Raw genomic sequence first — 19,511 nt, forward strand, 5'->3', positions numbered from 1 at the left:
TTAAGCCTTTCTGCAGTTGCTCTCAGTTAACATTGCTCTGGATAAGAACAACAGCTAAAGACCAAAAATATAAATGCAAAAGCAAGGCAAACATAGAACAGGAGCAGACTTTAAAAGAAAGGAGAGATAGTATAGGAATGACAGAAAGGCAAAAGTATGTAAGACTGTTGAGACCAGGGTGGTGGGAGATGAGAAGGAAAACAGAGAAGAGGGTGAAAAGATGCAGCACAGCAGGATGGAGGCTTTATATCTTAACAAATTGGCTTTTTAGTAATGTTTCTGGCAGCCTTTTTCTCCAATTGGTTACCACACATTCTTGAAATCAGGAGTTTTCGATGTGTTCCACGAGATCTACGACTATCAGGTTTTAGGGTTGAATATAATTTCACTGTCCCTCTTTTTTATTTCCACCATTCAGTGAGAGAAATTACATTATCCTGAAGATATTTTGAACCCTTACTGAATTAAGTCTGCTGTCATCTTTGATCTGGGTCAATTTTTCTCATTTTTAACAAGTTCATTCGTCATTTCTCTCTTCTCTCTCCTATCTGTCTGTTTGTTGTCTGTCCAGAGGTCTCACTGCACTATCGCGACTGCACTGTGGAAAACCCCTACAGAATATGGCAATCACACACACACACTCATACACACACACAAAAATATACTTAACTGTATCTAAAAAATACCAACATGCAACATGTGAAAACAAGTACAAACTAAGTAAAGAACATTAAGTGAGGATGACAGAAAAGAACGCTGCATCAACACTGCATCTGTTTTGACACACCATGAAGTTACAAGCAAAAATCTCTTCTTACACAGTAGGTTCAGCTTACAGCTGTTCCATAAATGTGTTTTCTGATTCTCACACACACACAAACACACACAAACACAAACACAAACACACACACACACACACACACACACACACACACAAACACACTCACACACCTCCTGCTGGCTCACCAACATTGCAATTCTCACACGTACAAAAAACGTGAAGTGTTGATTGAGCATTGCTTTAGTTCATTTGGTGTTGGTGTTCACAGAAATGTCTCTTACATTTATAACTGCAGCTTGTTCTACACAACAGAATATTTTGTATTAGACAGAACAAGGATATTGAATTCTAACAATGTAAAATCTGCTGTCATTGAGCTATAAATGTTATTTCCTTGAGATGAAGCTGAAATATTGATGTGAAAAATGAATGCACAAGAAAAAATTTACAGCAGAGCTGACATACTGGCTTTGAGGACAGCCTCATTGACTTCAATCTCTCCTCTGATTGGCTCCTTGTACTGCAGGTGGGCATAGTAGTGGAGTGGTTCAGGGCTGGGGGCAGCACTGGAGTAGCTAGACATGTTCTCTCTGGGACTGTCTGTCCTCCTGTGCTGGACTTCATCAAACACTGCGACCAGCTGGAAGAGACACAAACAAAACACAAAACTGTGTCCTAAATATTCTAAAATATTAAACATGATGTGCACATGATCTGAAATGAACAAGATAAGCATGACAGTCTAAACAATGTGATTACTGGCAAATGAACAAGCTGGAAACACACAGCCAGGTTATATAGCGGCTCCGCTGTGCCATGATCACAGTGAGGCTTTTTGTGTTATTTATCTTGCCAACAGTGGGGATGCAACCTGCTTCCTTCTGCCAAGCGTGCAGATCTGTGTGTGTGTCTGTGTGAGTGTGTAAGGGAAGCAAACAGAGCTGGATTCACAGCTCATTCACAGCTCATCTCCCTCTTACAGTGCATAACACACCAGCAGATTCCACTTCAGCGACGCAATAACTTTTTTCTTTCTGAACAAAGGAGAAAATCTGACCAACGACTGAGCAGAGGGCCGGTTCAGAGGAGTTAACACACATGCAAGGCGAAGCGAGGTGTATGTATGAAATTAGCAGTCAAATGAGATCTGACACGAGAATGAGAAGCTGTCAAAAACAATGACACGGCTGCCACAATGAGACGGCAGGAAGAGACGGGGGCGGCCAAATGAACAGGGGATGGAGGGCTAGAGAACGACAAACAATCCTAATTGAGACAGGGACATGATGGCAGATAGAGCGATGGGGTGTGTGTGTGCGTGTGTGTGTGTTCGTGTGTGTTCGTGTGTGTGTTGACTGTTGGGCCGTGCCATTGCAGCTACGCGGTTTGATAAATGGGCGCGTGACGCTCTCATTAGATGGTGCTGGTGAAGGAAATGACCACTTAATGAAAAGCAATAACCGCAATGGAACAAGGGATGGAAATAAAACAACAGACGAGTGGAGGACGTCAATTAACAATAAAGGAGTGCGGAAACTGAGTGTGCGTGTTTGGGTGTGTGTAAACAATGAGCATGGAGGATGCAGCAAGATATGCATCATCCATCACGGTGTGACGCCGCCTCTCACCTCAGCCTCCCGTGATTCAATATCCTCATGACATCTGGCTGACACCATGCAAAGGAGATACATCTACTGAATGTGTGTGTGTGTGTGTGTGTGTGTGTGTGTGTGTGTGTGTGTGTGTGTGTGTGTGTGTATGTGTGTATGAGCATCAGAGAGACTGAGTGAAAGAAAAGATGAGGAATCGAAGGGCTGGCAGATGCAGAGAAGAGAGAGAAAAGAAAAGACTGAATGCCAGGAAAACAATCTGATTGTGCCGCTTGATGGATGCTTCTCGAGCTCTTTCTCTCTTCTTTATCTGCTTTCCTCTCTCTCTTCTTATCTCCCTCCCTCATGAGCCTTCGTCTATTTCTCCAAACTTGCTGACAGCATCAATCAAAGAAGAAGTCTCGGAGCATAATGTGATGTGCGCGCACACACGCCGGCGAGCGAGCGCACGCAAAGACACCATGATGAGCTACCCTCAAAAATGATTTATTCGTTTTGAACAACAACAACTTCTTTTAATGTGTGGCGGGGGGGATGATGATTTGCTTTTCAGGAGTTTATTTTTTATGGCTGACACAGGCGGGGAGTGATGCTGATGAAGGCTGCCCCGCTGTTTCCATTCATCACTCAATCAAACACAAAGTATCAACAAAATGAATCATGTATTACTTTATTTGAAACAAGCTGAAGCATTAAAAATTGACTTTTCGAGACACTGTATTTCATGATGAGGACTTCTCATTGATCATAAACTTTGTAACCCATAACCATTAACTTAACCGTATCTGATTAAAGTTAAATCTGACCAAGGGCCTTTGCATTTAGTCCAAAATCTTCCAAGTCAAAGATCTGACAAATAAAAAAATAAAAAAAACACTATTTAGTAAACATACTTTATTCTTTAATGAAAAATTAAACTGGTAGATGTTAAATGGACCCAGACTCATGCAGACTAACGGGGTTCCAACATAACTGATAGCTAATGGGTGCTGATGAGGGTCAGACTGAGGTGAGAAAAAGTGTCATGCTGGTGGTAAATATTCACTGATTCAGCTACTTTAGCAAACAGTCACTTTGTGAAAATCTGGAGTTAGAATCAAAAGCAGCCAATACAGCACCAGAAAATCTGTCTGCATCGCTAGATACCACTTAGAGCTAAGTGAAATTGTATATTTGTGTGTGTGTCTTTTTTTTTTTCTAAAACTTTCATATTGTAAGACTTTTCCTTCAAGGTTATGGAACAGCTTTATTTTATTTACTACTAATGAATTTGGACATCTCCGATTACAGATTATGTTAAGGATATCAGTCCGCCTTTTCCTTGAACAACAGACAACAATCATTAATACTGTGAAATACCAGGAGAGGAAACTTGGGAAAAGCTTACTTTTCAAAAGCACAAAGCGGCTTGAAATTCAGTCATTCAGATACAGCACCGACATGCTCTTCTGGAGGACCCTGTGCTGCAGGATGAAAAACACCACCACCACCTTCAATGGTTCACAGTGTGTTTTCTTAACACACAGGTTTCTTCCTGTCCCTCCTGACTGTGATTAGTATTCTTGAAAACAAATCACCTTATTTTTCCTGCTGTGTCCACGGCGGGATATTGATATGGACCTGGGGAGCCTGCATGTCAACTACTGCTGAATAATGTGACCCCTCTGTCTCATTTCCATAACACACACAAACACGGGCACGCTCACAAACACACACTGATACCCATGCCCAATACAAATTGCTGAACCCTTTATATTGTCATGTTATGATCATCTGTAAATCACGATGCGAGGCGTGTGTATCCAACGTGACCAGACTAGCTGGAAGAGCTGTGTATGTGTTGCAGAGCCAAAGCGATTATCAAGACATACATAAAAGCCATATACAATACCATGCTTGAAGCAGAGAGAGATAAACACTGTTTCTGTGTGTATTCTTGTCCATACACACTGCCTAGAGCATCGAGTTATAAAATGTCGCAATATATGTGGCCCACGGCTGACAAATGCACACTTATTTTATTCAATTTTATTGAAAGGCAAGCGTACACCAACCCACACATATCCTATATTACTTTAACATATTAGCTTGTTTTATTTTTGAATAACTGATGCTCATGTTCTGATTATATCAGGCTTTTTTACAATGAAGCCTTGTGATTTTTTTGTTTTAACCTCTTCACATCAACTGACTGCCTACTTTGCCAGAGCAGATTAAAGTGACTTTGTTCAAATGGAAGTAAACTACATTTCCAAGAATGCATCTCAGCAAATATTTTAGGAGGAGTAAACTTGATGCAGTCCGTACATGCAAACTGAGAGAATAATGACAGGATATGGGAATAAAGAAAAGAAACAATGGCCGAACATAAAACAATGCACTTGTGATCCATACACAAGCATTCTTAGTCGTCTTCTGACTGTATTACATACTTTTGTGTTGAGGCTAATATCAGGAGAGAAGTCAGTATCTCTTATATGATATATTTTCCCCAATATAGTTGTTGAGCATCAATGCAAAATGGAAAGAAGAAACCAGAAATAGAATAAAGTCCTCAGGCAACAACTAACATTTATTATTGCGGTATTAGACCACTGATGGAGTTTAGCTCAACTGCTTTCCGTGGTTTGACTTGTCATAGAGTATAAAGCACAGGTGTAATTTATGACAATAATGATGGCTCTTTTCCATTTAAGTGCCCCAGTGAGCCATGCCAATGGGCGAGCATAATAGCAGGGCCCTGGAACTGGTAAAACTAAATGGAACGCAGCCAATATTAAAACTACCCTGTGGGCTTTTTGATAGCACTATGAAGCCATGTTTTTACAAGTGGGTCCTGTTTTGTTTGTATTGCGCATGCATGAGCCCACAGGCATTCCTGCCACCTTTTTCGCTCTATAGACCTTTTTCACAGCGGACACTTTGGCCTGTCATCCTTGGAAAAACGCAGTTGTGATCAATAACATTAAAAACAACTTCATTCCATTTAGTGCGCTAGTGTCAGGCTCCTGGTAATGTGAATGCTCGCTCACATCACAACAAAATGGACCCTCAATATCACAAGTGACTGCCAACAGCTGATTTTCAACAGTACCAAAGTCATGTAACGTCAAACCGAACTAGAAACCTGTTTACATACTGTAGTTGTAGCATGCACCTTAATATCAAAAGCAGTTTTTATCCCTATGTTAAACCAAGACACTCTGATTATTAAAATGTCTCTTTTCAGGCAGCAAGGAGGTGTAAAGCCATAATTCAACAACAGCAACCTTCCGCCCCGATGAAGTGACCTTGTGCAGGACAATGACTATGCTGTATCCAAGCCTGACCTTTGACATCCCCGTTACAAGAGGGCAAGAGAAAACAGGATTTCTTTACTGTGATCAATAAACTTACACATTGTTTTGATTACTACTACTTAGCTTGCTTTCACACAGCCAGTATAAGCCAAGAGCCAATCAGATACAGAGTTTAAATGCATCATAGTTACCATCTTTGAATTTTTGATGGTCGGGATATGAAAATATCCCAGCTGCTGTAAACAGTATATGGCGTTTACATGTTGCAACACATAGATGGAACAGTTGACCGTTTTAATAATTGATGTACTTGCTAAGAATTAATTAGCCAAATGCAGCACGTCCTGTCCAGAACACACACGGGAGAGGATAGTATGATAAGCATGTACACACAGAGATACACACATGTACATGCAATCAGGGATGTTCACACACTGTATAAAGGCATTACTTAAGTATACACACCACAAAAACACAACTATGGATACAATCTCTCAGACTCAGACTCACACACACACACACACACACACACACACACACACACACACACACACACACACTCTTCACAGTTAGAGGATGAACAGTGCCATCTTGCTTTAGTCAAACACTATTGCACACTGGTACCACTCAGGCCTCTAGCCTTTACATAAACATCAGCAGCACACACACACACACACACACACACAACCTCACAAACACACACACTTCCGTATTTCATCCGCTGGTACTAATCAACCCATTTTTCTTCTCCTCTCTCATCACTGTCTAACACTGCTCTGTGTGTGTGTGTGTGTGTGTGTGTGTGTGTGTGTGTGTGTGTGTGTGTGTGTGTGTGTGTGTGTGTGTGTGTGTGTGTGTGTGCTCTACCAGTTTATTGAGATGCTCTGCTTTTGTGCTGTTGTCATTTATCTTACGACTGCCCCCCTCTTCTCCGTTTTCTCCCTCTCATGCTATTCTTCATTCTTTCTTTGAACGTGAGATGCATAATTCAGGAGCAAACGGCATTCTGACAGTAGTATGGTAACCCAATCATCTCTCTCACACACAATCATATATATTATGTATATATTATATACATACACACACATACACACACACACACACACACACACACATATACACATACACATACATACACACACACACACACATATATACATACATACATACACACACACACACATATATACATACACACACACACACACACACATATACATACATACACACACACACACACACACACACACATATATACATACATACACACACACACACACACACACACATATATACATAGACATATACATACACACACACACACACACACACACACATATATACATAGACATATACATACACACACATATATACATAGACATATATATACACATATACATAGACATATATATATACACATAGACATATATATATACACATATACATAGACATATATATATACACATATACATAGACATATATATATACACATATACATAGACATATATATATACACATATACATAGACATATATATATACACATATACATAGACATATATATATACACATATACATACACACACACACACACACACACACATACACACACACACACACACACACACACACACACACACACACACACATATACAGTTCACACATATACACATACACACATATATATATATATATACAGTTCACACATATACTCAGAAAGCTTCTGACTCTCACACAGACACACTTTCTTCATTAATGTATAGGTTTATAAAGACTTTAGACACTTGCTTTATCAAGCACTAAAATGTGAATCACAGCGAACAAACCTCTTACTCAGAGTCTTGACTGGACTGCATAAAATTAAAGCCTGCAACAATCTGACTTAGTGTAGACATTTGTGATCGCACCATAGCTGAAAGGATTCAAACTGCAGTTTAAGCACAACTGATCGAACTGTGCACAAAAGCAAATACTTTCTCCATAGGGCTCCAAACGGTGCATTTGTGTATCTGGTGTTGTGTTTTTGAATCTCAAGCTGCCGAGGTGTGAAGATTCGGGAAAGACGAGTGTTCGCTGACAGTAACAGAAATTTCCCTTCCATGTGTGAATTAGATGCTGCTCAACAAAGAACAGACATGTGTAGAGAATGAGTTTCTCCACAGCTTTAAAGCGTGATGAATATTGACAGTGCACTGGTACAGAGGGGTGAAGTAAAGTATCTCACCCTGACTGAGCAGAAATTTGGCTCTTGATATCCATGGCATCATGTGAGAAATCACAATCAATTTGAAACAAGGCGTGGCTAATTATTTGCCCTTTTAAACCGACTAACGGGTAATTGTAATAAGTGATACTCTTCAGTATGAAGAGCAGTGACGTTGAGGTTTCAGCCGCAGGTTGGATAATCTGAGAAACATACATTATTGTATATTATCAATGTGTCATGTTCAATTTATAACAGGTGATATGTTATGATGAATTCTGATTATTTTTTATATACTGTTCATGCTTTTCATCACGCTTTTAGTTACTGATCTACCCCATTCCCCAGGATAACTCTGGAGAGCACCACGTAAACTCAGTTTAGGCTTCGGGATGGTGCTCATTCATTTCAATGAAAGCAGCTCAGCCAGGGCAAACACCAAAAGAGTTGCACGGCCCAATGTACCTTTCTCTGGCTTTTTAAACGTATGCAGTGATCAGATATTTTATGATTTAAATGAGGAAAATGTTCTAAAAATCAGCCATATTTTATTTCGTCAAAGCTTTTTATTTAATCTTGATATTTTGAGTACAATTATATTTTATAAACTAAAAAAAAAAGAGTCAAACATGTTTATATACCCCAAAGTAGGCTATTGTATAGGTATTAATATCACTACCCACCCCTTGTTCTTTTTAAAATTATTTTTCATTGGCTTAAAAGTTGTCAAATTTAAGTGAACTGAATCTAAAGCTACCGGAATCTGCCACTAAAGAACACAATGTGTATATTTTGAATTTTAGAATGTAAAATATACAGATCATATAGCCTCAGTCCTGACAAGTGAGGAAGTTTTTATAGTCAGGGACAAGCAACGTTTGTGGCCCTTAAATGTCTCTCTAATGTCAAGCACATGCATTGCATTCTGGTCTACTAAGGCAGTTGTCAGTGCAGAAATTACCATCAACATTCACTTGTTTTACTCATAGTTTAACACTGGCAAAACACTGATTTTTGGAAAAAGACACTTGCCATCGACAGTTGAGATAATCAAATCTGCTTGGAAATGTCTGGATGTGACATAACACTGTTTATTCTTGGTTAGTAATGCAGAGGGTTTCAAAATCACACCAACAAATGATAGGTATTGTAAATGTAACCTCCAGCTGTTTTTTCAGTGTTTGAAGAGACTTAGAGTAGATTTTTCTTCGAATAATGGACACCTAACAATACACAGAGAAGTACCTACTCACTATGCACATGCTACAAACTGCAACTGCAAGACCGCAACTGTAGCAAACAAGCAACACCAAAATGTATTTACAAAAGATGAACAAGCATCTACCAATAACTAAACCATGCGCAAGAGCACATACTGTACACACTCAACCTACACAAATACACACGTACACACATTTTCAAGGCACTGTAGGGGCAATCAGAGGAATGTTTGGCCTGTGTTATTTAAACAAGTAGAAATTAGCTGTATTACCAGTGACAGCAGGGCTAATCATACTTCTGTTCCAGCCTTAATCTATACAGCACACTACCAGATGTGGGGGATTACCTCTCAGGCACACACACACACCTGGCTGTGGGCCTGCATGCACACACACACACACAAATACACTCAAATGACTGCTTTTATACACAGGCAGTGTATAAGATTAGTGAAGCAACCACAAAGATACAAAGGAGGGCAAAGAGAGACATACACTGTCTCCCACTCATGAACTGAAGCACACAAACCGATGTACAATTAAACTTGTCTGCTGTTGGTAAGGGACTCCTTACAAATAATGAATCATATACAGAGACATCACTACTTGAACCTCTAAATCTTTCTCTCTTTCTGTTTGATGAGATGCCAGAAGTTCCAAATAGCAGCTAGTACTTCCACATTGAACATAACGTCTCTTTGATGCTTCTGACAGACTGATCTAAACACTAGCACACCAAAGTAAAGTCCTCTGTCTGTTGGTGCAGCAATCTAAGAAATTACATCCATGCAAATTTAGCAAATGCTGACCCAGATCTCATACCACTTCCAAAACGTAAAAATAGCAAACCGAAGGAACCATAAATTCAGAAAAATAGAAAAAAAAAAAAATCATGTCATTGTCAAACCTCATCTCATTTTGAATCTCCTTCCTAACACAACAGATCGTTATTGACACCAATTTCTCCATAGATATTACAAAAAGTACTATAGTATACTAAACAAAATCATAAGAAGGGTAAGAAATCCTCTCGAAGAAGCAGTGATGGAGGTTACACAGTATTTTCCAACTTTGTCAAACCCAAAATTGCTTTTTAGTGACCAAGCTTTTATTAGTTTTTCACACCATTCACACAGATTGGCACAAGCATGTGTCAATACAACTGACTGTCCTATAGATGCAAAGTAAAGAAAAGACAAGAAATAAAATGTACATATCACACTTGCAGACATGCTACACTAACTTTAACTTTAACGTCAGCATATTTTTAGGCCAAGTGTAAAATGTAAGTTTTATTTTGTAGAAAGAAATTTTAAAAATATTGGATCGGACTTAGTATTGGCACATCCTAATTATATCTTAATTATATCAGGATAAGATCAGAATCAGGGGTAATATAATATAAACATTAGGGTCGCATACCAAAATTTGGATCCTGGTACTTTCTGGGAATTCTTACCAAGACATTTTAGACTTAGACCGAAATGTGTTGCCCAGTGTCCGAAAACTAGGTTTGAGGCAAAGTTCTTGGGTCTTTCAGCAGGACAACGACCCAAAACAAACATCCAGCTGCAGAAAAGAATGGTTGAAAAGGAAAAGATGGACTGTTCTAAACTGGCCAACAATGAGTCCTGACCTAAATCCCATTGAAAAGCTTTTGAGAGAGCTGAAATCTGCCATTGCAAAAAGGACTCCTGCAAACTTAAAAGGGCTTGAACACATAGGAATGGAAGAGTGGCAGAAACTACCAGCAGACAGGTGAGAGAAACTTCTAGATGGTTACAAGAAACGTTCAGAGGCTGTCTTTGTTGCCAAAGGTTCTGCAACCAAATATTAGCGATGGATACCAATAATTGCGTCTGGGGTACATTTTGTGTTTGTATTTTTTTTACTATTATGCAAGTTTGGTTTCTTTATTCTCTTTTGTTCAGTAACCTCGGCCATTTCATGAAATATTATGATTATACAAAACTGGTTAATTTGCATTTATTTGTGAAGATATTCTAAACTCTGTACATAACATTAACCAGTGTCAATAATTTAAAGCAGGATTTTTAAGTGTGAATGAAGTGGAGTGCAAATCCAGCTGGCTATAAGTGGCTCAATGAGACATGGAGACCTCCATTCATATTTTAGAATGCACAACGGCATGCAACAGGTGTGGCATTGAATGCATAAATGCATTAGAAACACTAGTCCACCGACACCAACAGACAACAATACACGCACAAACATAACAATATATAAAACTTAGGCAAAGGTTTTACAGAAAAGAAAAAATTGTAGACCTGCATTATTAACAGGTCATTGTTCAAGCACATTGGCAAAAAGGTTCTTTATGGCACAGACAAGGTTTGATTTATAATTCTCTTTCTCTCTGTGCGTCCACACGCACACAGACACACACAGACACACACAGACACACACACACACACAGACACACACACACACACACACACACACACACACACACACACACACACCTGTCGCATCAGCAACAGTGATAGAGCACATATGCGCCCACTGAGAGTCAATAGACCCATTAACACACACACATACATACACAAAGCGAGCCACCAGCTGAGGTATTGCGGTGCTGGCTATGCTCGGTCACAGTAGTGACAATATTATTTATGCACAATCATAAAGGCAGAGGGTAAACTCTTCATAAATCACACATGCCCGAGAGGCCCGAAAGAGAGAAGGAAAGGATGAAGGAAAGAAGGGATGTGGGTGACAGGAGAGCTCCAGGCCTCGTATTCCTCAGGCCAGCAACACAAATACCAAACCGGCTCATTCATCATTCCCAAAGTGTAAACACATCAGTGGTGGTTACACTGGTCCTGCATCTGTGGACATGACACACAGACACACACACACAGAAAGTACACGCACATTCACACTCACAAACACGCAGAAGGACGTGTACTCCCTTGGAACACAGAAAGTCATAACCTCTCTCATAAATGCGCATAAATACGCACAAACACACACTCAAACACACATTCCTATATACACACAAACACAGAAGGAAATCACGCACGTTTTCCAAAAGTCAGAGCCAGAGCTTAATAATCAGCTTTCTTTTCCCTGTGGCCGTCACAGGGCCAGCTGCTCCCTCCAACATCCCTTCCTCCTCCTCCTCCTCCTCCTCCTCCATCCGCCCTCCCTCCCTCCCTTCCTCCCTCTCTGCTTCCTCCCGGGATCTGACAGAGAAATAGAAGGAGTGATTAACTCAGAGCTGCGAGGCTGCCGCCCTTTCACCTGTGGCTCTCTCCTCCACAGGCTGCCCCTCCCTCCTCCTCCTCTTCCTCTTCCCTCCATCTGCCCTCTCTTTAACATTAGACTTTCATAGGCTACGTCACCTTTTTCTTTCTGCCTTTTGCCTCATCTCTTTGTGTGGGCAGAGCTTTGAAGGGATGTTTACGTCGGTTTAAAGGGAAAATCTGAACTCGTCATTATTATTATTCATTAAATTATTCATAATTTACTGGTTTTGCACTGTGGCCATGATGTAAATTCTTTCCTGTGATTTTCTATTTCTGGGTCAGAGTGCTTCCATGGCCTGAAAGTGCTATTCCTCAACTCAGATTACTTCTTTAGGGGTAAACATTCTGGTTTCCACCACAGTCAAGCTTGCTGATATACAATATATATGAACTATACATTACTGACATTCAGTACTTGCCGTTGCCATGGAGAGCCAACATCACTCACAGCCTGAGGGTGCTTGGGATGGGGGGAAAAAAAAGGATCACCTGCAGTTTTTTCTTACACCCATCAACATACAGTATGTGTTTCTATCAGCCCACCTTATTAGATAGTTATTGACTCAACATCAAAGCCAGGAGGGGATTTGTGCAGCATTACATGTCTGCAAGCCCCACAAGCACAAAATGCAACCTGACAGCACCATCCATCCATATATATATAAGAAAGTCAGGGGGCTGAACTCCCACTACATAGTTACCTTTTCAGCAACATCAAACTGAAACTAGAAAAACTAGTATATAATGTGTGGAGCACTACTCTCACTGTATAATTTTATAGAGCAAGTCAATGAAGGACACTGAGCTCATTAACTCTTCTAATTAACTATCAGTGCAAAACAGACACTTATGTAGTGCTGAAACAATTAGTTGATGAATCCATTATAAAATTAATCATCGACAATTTTCTTTCTTTTTCTTTTTTTACAAGCTGGTTTTTCACCAAGTTTGTAACATCATAACAGCTTTTATTACAGATATAGATCATAACACTTAAACAAGGAATTTGCCATATGATAAACACTAATAAGACACAGGCACAGGAATGCACTCAGTAGAGCGCGTACCTCGCTTAGGTCAAATGTTGCCGAAAATGTCGAAAAAAGCTTTATCTCGCAATGAACAACATTAAAATGGATAGAAAAACATAAACCAACAACATTTATCAATGAAGCTTCCTGCTTCGCTGCTTTTTTATGTTTTGAAAAATTGTAAAATGAGAATTTTGGGGTTTTGAATTACAATTTAAGACGTCACCTCCCAACAAGCATTATTCACAATTTTCTAGAGCTGTATCAAAACCAGGTCTGTCCAAGTCAAATTTGATTTCACGTTTTGGAACGTCTTACCTATAAGACTCACGTTGCACTGCCTGATGATGTGAAAACTTCCAATTTCAGCACAGTCAAAGAAAAATGATGTGTGCATTCTAATCATACTTTGGTAGTAAAATCGTAGTGCAGTGCAAAGAACCTCTTCGTGGCTCCTGACAGCACTTAGCTGAAGTCTCAATCAAAACTAGCTTTGTAAAAAATTGTGTAGCCTGCCACGCTGTTATCCTGTTTTGCTTTATGTACAATGATGGAGTTAAATTTTGTTTGATGCTTTTACTGACAACATAACTGCCAATGAGGAGCTCCTCTACTGTAGATTTGCATCAGCAGAATTGAGAGGCAGCCCTACTATTTGATGATTTAATATACTGAACCATTAATCTTTTTTTTTTTAAGATGCTTTTTTGGTACTTACAGAAACAACTGTCAACGCCAGTATTTTAAAAAGTACTGTCAATCCTTTTGATTTCTGAGAGTAGAAAGCAGATTAATTTCAAATCCAAAGTCTACTTATGTGAGTGAAACAACCACTCCTCCTTTCCATATATCCCTCACATGTCAGATGTAGGCTGGCTCACAATTTGAGTGGCCTATTCAGCCACATTACCATCCACAGAGCACCATTCATTAGTCCAATCATTCAGGTGATGGGGGTGAGAGGCAGAAAAAATTATTAATAACAATAGTGCGTGTGTGTGTGTGTGTGTGTGTGTGTGTGTGTGTGTGTGTGTGTGTGTGTGTGTGTGCGCACGCGCGCATGAAAGTGTGTTTGCATGTGTGCAACACAATGGACACAGATGTGGTTTCAGCTGTGTAAAAAAATCATTAAATATTAAACCTAAATGAGTTGGATTCAGTATTACAAACATTTATCCTCTTGTTGCTGTGAAAGTACACACACACACACACACAGACAGACACACACACAGACGTCTGGGAGTGTGCCTTTCTGCTGATTTGAGTTATTAGCACTTGGAGTGAGCAAAGACTCAGTGAGCAAAAGGAAAACACCCCAGACTTTCCACACACCCTCAGACAACACACACACACACACACAAACACACATATACACATATATAAGCTAGTCTGGGGCAATGTCATCTAGGAAAACAGATGGCATGAGGCTGGCTAGGTCAGAGAGTAGATTTGCTGTAAACAAGTGGATCTATAATTGATCATTAGCTGGATGTGATTAGCCCTTCAGCAGGCTTTTGTGCCAAAATCACTGTTAACTGATAAAGCTAATACTGGCAACAAACACAACACAAGCTGCAGCCTCACAACAATATCAATATGACTGCATCTGAATTTAAATGGGGCTATTTTTCATACAGAAATTACAAAAATGTTTGAAGTCCGGTAGCAGCTTGTACTGGATTACTCACATAATTAGACATACAGACCATGACAAAGACTGCCTCTTCCACATCCTCATGTCTCATCTTCTCCTAGCACACTGATTATGCACACGTGTCATTAGAAAAGTGAGCGCAGTGCCCCTCTGGCCTTGGTGCGGCCGCCCTCTGGTTCCTCCTGCCAGACTGCAGCAGGCGCAGGCAGGTCAGGTTACAGCCTGACCGTCTCGCTCCATTAGGAGCTAATGGGTGGTGTGATGGTGACACACAGGGCAACACAGAGTCTGTGTGATTAACAGAAGAAGAGGCACCAGAGGACGAGATCTGAGGGTGTGATGACCTAACGTAGCCTCTATAAGTCACACACACCTACGCAAAGAAAACAGAAACAGGCCTTATCCTAACTGAGTCCCAGTCTTTTGCTTCAGTGAACTGACAAATCACTTTGGAGAGGTGCCATCAAAGTCAAAAGGTAGAGCAATGGATCATCTAAAGGAATTAAAATTCCAAAGTACAACTTTATGAGAAAACTCAACATGCGTGCAATGAAAAGACAGGCACAGCAAGAATTATTTCTCCTTAAGCCTTCCGTGAGTTCTCTAATTACAATCAAACAGGGTTGGTGAATGTGTGAGAGAGAGAGAGAGAGTGAGAGAGAGAGAGTGTGTGTGTAGGGGGTATTGTTAATTGAATATAATCAGATGAAGAGCTGTTGTGATGTTCAGATTGGGGGATATGGTGGGGGGGGTGAATCAAGGTCGAGACTGATGAGATACGATCAAATCAGCTCAAGTGACCGAATCCCACTGGGCAAAACATCCAACCGCTCCGGTCTGACCTGATCTGATCTGCAGGTAACAGTCTGTCACAGAGATAATCTAACTTTATTCAATATACTGTATATGTACTGGTGATTTGAATATATTAATGTGTCACTGAAGGTCAAGAGAATTAATATAAATAGAGGGTGTGGCCTAAGCAACAGAAACACATCTTCCTTCCAACTCAACAGCTCTGTAACAAATCCTATCTTTATGAAGCTTTATGAACTATTTATGAAAAATATAAACAGACTACTGGTCATCTATCAAAGCACTGAAAAAGCATCCACCCAGCCATTATCTACATGCACCTATGAAAGTGATGCTATGAAGTCCCAAGTCAAGCCCCAAATCTTAACGTTCATGTTTCAAGGCATAAACAAGGTTCAGATTCAAGGTACTCAAATCCACATACAGTTTGTTCTGTAATTTTGAAACAATGAATTGGAAATATTAGACAACATTCTTGAAAAATGGACAAAGCGTATTTAGAAATATGATTTCACCTAATGACAACACTGGAGCCACGACTGAAAACCTGAACTTTTAAACTGAACATTTAAAATACCCATTTTCCATTATGCAATTTAGTTTCAATCAAGTCTAAAAGGCTTACCATGTCTGGAGGCTCCAGGCTTCAGCCATGATGGCAACCTTAGAAAATAAATGTTCTTTTTGGGGAAAAAAAAAAAAGTCCACATTTAGCTTGTAAATGGCTGTTAAACATACATGACTAATTTCAATTTTTGTTGAGACAGTGCAGGCTTACAAAAGACTCTTGCAACTTCAAGACATCTTTGAGGCCACACAAACATGTTAAATTAATTTCCTTCTTTATAAACCATTTCTCAAGCCAATTTTCTGAATATCTTAAAAACCTGACTGTTCACGTCCATGTTTACATCAGCTGGCAGTAGTTTCAAAAGTTTGAAACATTTCATTACCAGTGCCAATTTATATTTTTTTTCAACACCCTACTTTGAGAGATGTTTTTCCACAAAGCCTTTCCTTTAATTAAACAAATTCTCAAATCATAAATATTTAGAAAACTGTAAAATATATATTTGCAATAACACACTCTGCAGTTGACAGGAATGTGTATTGCGACACCCACATGCTTGTGTGAGTGTACCGGACATGTTCATGTGTGCAAATAGAGCAAGAGATACAAACAAAACGGCCATCCTCTCATCAGAATATTGCTCCCTGGGGCCACTACTGGTCAAAGCCTCTATCTTTAATTGGATGCATAGACTCAAATGATCTAGCCTGAACGATGAATACGCTGACACTGAGAAACATACTGTATATGTAAGTGGGAAAGAAACTGTGGCAGCACAGCGATGCCAAATATGTATGTGAGGTCATTTCAAAAACAGTGTCACTGTTACATAGTTTGTCCACCAGAGATTACTGACTGAGCACTGAGAGAACAAAATTCTTAAACAAATTGAAGGAACCCTCATCAATAATATTTAGGTCTTTATGTAAAAGAAACAGGAATACTCTACAATATATTCTTATCAGATTTTTTAAACTCTCAAATATTGATATAGGTATCGGCCTCAAAAATTCAGCACTGGTCAGGCTATAACAAAGATGCTCATTTTAATCAAAACTTTCCAGGATAATACATCGGCTTTAGTGCTAACAGATGTATGTAGTATCATATGGATGGCCTTAGCTAAAAACAGAGTCAACAAGTAAAAAGAAGTAAAAACTTTGCAGCTACATTTCTGGGTTCCTCTGATGGATTAGATATCATAACTCTTTTCATGACTAAATATATATATATGTAAAAAACAGAGGACTTTCATGCATATCTGTTTAATCTGCAAACTGAAGTGTGTAAATGATTCCTTACATGATTAAATAGGATAATTATTCAAAGAAGTTTCAATTTATCTTTAAAAGATGTAAAATATTATCATAACCACAGACCTACTTTAAATATCATAAGACATTTCTTCCATGTGACTGATTCATAATTCTAGCATTGCGTCCTCCGCTGTGACACCCAGGCAGAAGAGATGGATGATGGGAGATGGCCTCGTGATCAAGCAGCTGACATTTCAGAGCAAGATCAGCTGGGATATGCACCCTTACCATTTACATCCAGCAACCAGAGGCTGCACAGGAATTTCATGGACGCCTTGTAGGCGTAGTGATTAAAAAGGGCTAATTAAAGAGAGATGGAGGAAATCATTCAATTTTTTTTTTTTCATTAAATTTCCCATGAAATTAGATTTCTCACTGGCTGCACTGGATGGAAGGTTGAGTTTATGTGTTTTTCCCCCTCGAAAAAAAGGTTTGTGTAGGGTAATGTGTATGTGCGTTCGCGCACATTGAATGAGGAGTGACAGTCCACTTATGAGGAGATGTTATGCTCCCTGAGTTTAATTCCCATTCTGGAGGAGATGGCCGTGACAAGAGAGGACACTCACACATGTAACACATTCAAATTTCAGCTGTATGTGAATGACGGAGAGGATTGATGAGAGACTTATAATCAAGCACCATCTATATGGAGTTTCATTTTTGTGGCACGCAGCATCATTTTGGACAAAGTACTCAGTTTACCAGACAACAATATGTCTCCAAAATCTTAGCAAACATATCACATATAGCCAAACAGCTCCTGTGTACCTTGGAGATGTATGGGAGTGATGGCTACAGCTAATGCAGGATGCCAAAGGACTGTGAATGGGAGAGGATGACAGTTCTGGTAGCGGTAAACAGACGAATGTGTAGAGGTAAAGCAATATATCTGTTAATAACTGCTTTTGAAAAGAGGCAGATGGAACGGACGGAGGAGTAAGGACGAGAGGGGAACTAAAAAAGAGAGGAAAGAAAAGAGAGGGAAAAGCTAAGGAAAGGACAGGAATAGGAATGTCATGAAAACCGATACCTCGATACCAAGTTGATGCCAAAATTACTTTGATCTCCTACAATACTGTAGATGTAGGTAGTTAAGATGTAGTTTTTCTGGCAGGGGATGCAGAATAACCTTACAAATGTTCTTGTCTGACATCAAACACAAAGGAAAAAAGAAGAAGGAAAGTAGACACAGATAACAATAACAACAACATGTGAAATGGTGACAGCACAGCAACCGGTCCGCAGCGATTTGTGGGGAAAAAAAACAAAAAAAAACAAAACACAACAAGTAATTGCATATGAGGCGGGTCATCAGGGACAGATTATAGACAACAAAAAGCCAGTGTGCTAACGGTGTCATTTCGAACAAAAAGAGGACACACCTCAAACTTATCTAAACACCTCAAAGAGAAATTGTTAGCTTTATATTAACAGCGTGTCATCAAAATGTTCATATCCTGAAATGTTACCGTTACAGACAGCTGGCCTCTGTTGTACCAATGACCCACACACAAGGTTCGCGTAAGCTAACGTTATCTTGTTTAGGGGTCATTCCATGGCAACTCACCCAGAATTCAGAACTTTTCCTGGATCATGTCATAGATTTTCTGAAAAAAAATCATGTAAAAAAGTAATTCTTAGATTCATGGGACCTTGTAAAATCCTATAGCTCTACTCCAAAAACTTTTTTAATTTTTTAACCAAATGAAGAATCTTTAATTTTCAAAACATAATACCTCTAAT

The 19,511-nt window shown here is 39.5% G+C and overlaps 1 protein-coding gene across 5 annotated transcripts in view; it reads right to left on the bottom strand.

Annotated features, from left to right (window-relative positions):
- pard3ba (par-3 family cell polarity regulator beta a) overlaps nucleotides 1-19,511 on the bottom strand; it is a 154,107-nt gene that overhangs the window by 122,674 nt on the left and 11,922 nt on the right. For all 5 annotated transcript variants that reach the window (XM_040142248.1, XM_040142247.1, XM_040142249.1 and 2 more), the window contains exon 3: nucleotides 1,247-1,421. In XM_040142248.1, the coding sequence (XP_039998182.1) occupies nucleotides 1,247-1,421 (175 nt within the window). The remainder of the gene's footprint in view (nucleotides 1-1,246; nucleotides 1,422-19,511) is intronic.

Source organism: Xiphias gladius, chromosome 13 (genome assembly GCF_016859285.1).
Source record: "Xiphias gladius isolate SHS-SW01 ecotype Sanya breed wild chromosome 13, ASM1685928v1, whole genome shotgun sequence".
Taxonomy (NCBI): domain Eukaryota; kingdom Metazoa; phylum Chordata; class Actinopteri; order Istiophoriformes; family Xiphiidae; genus Xiphias; species Xiphias gladius.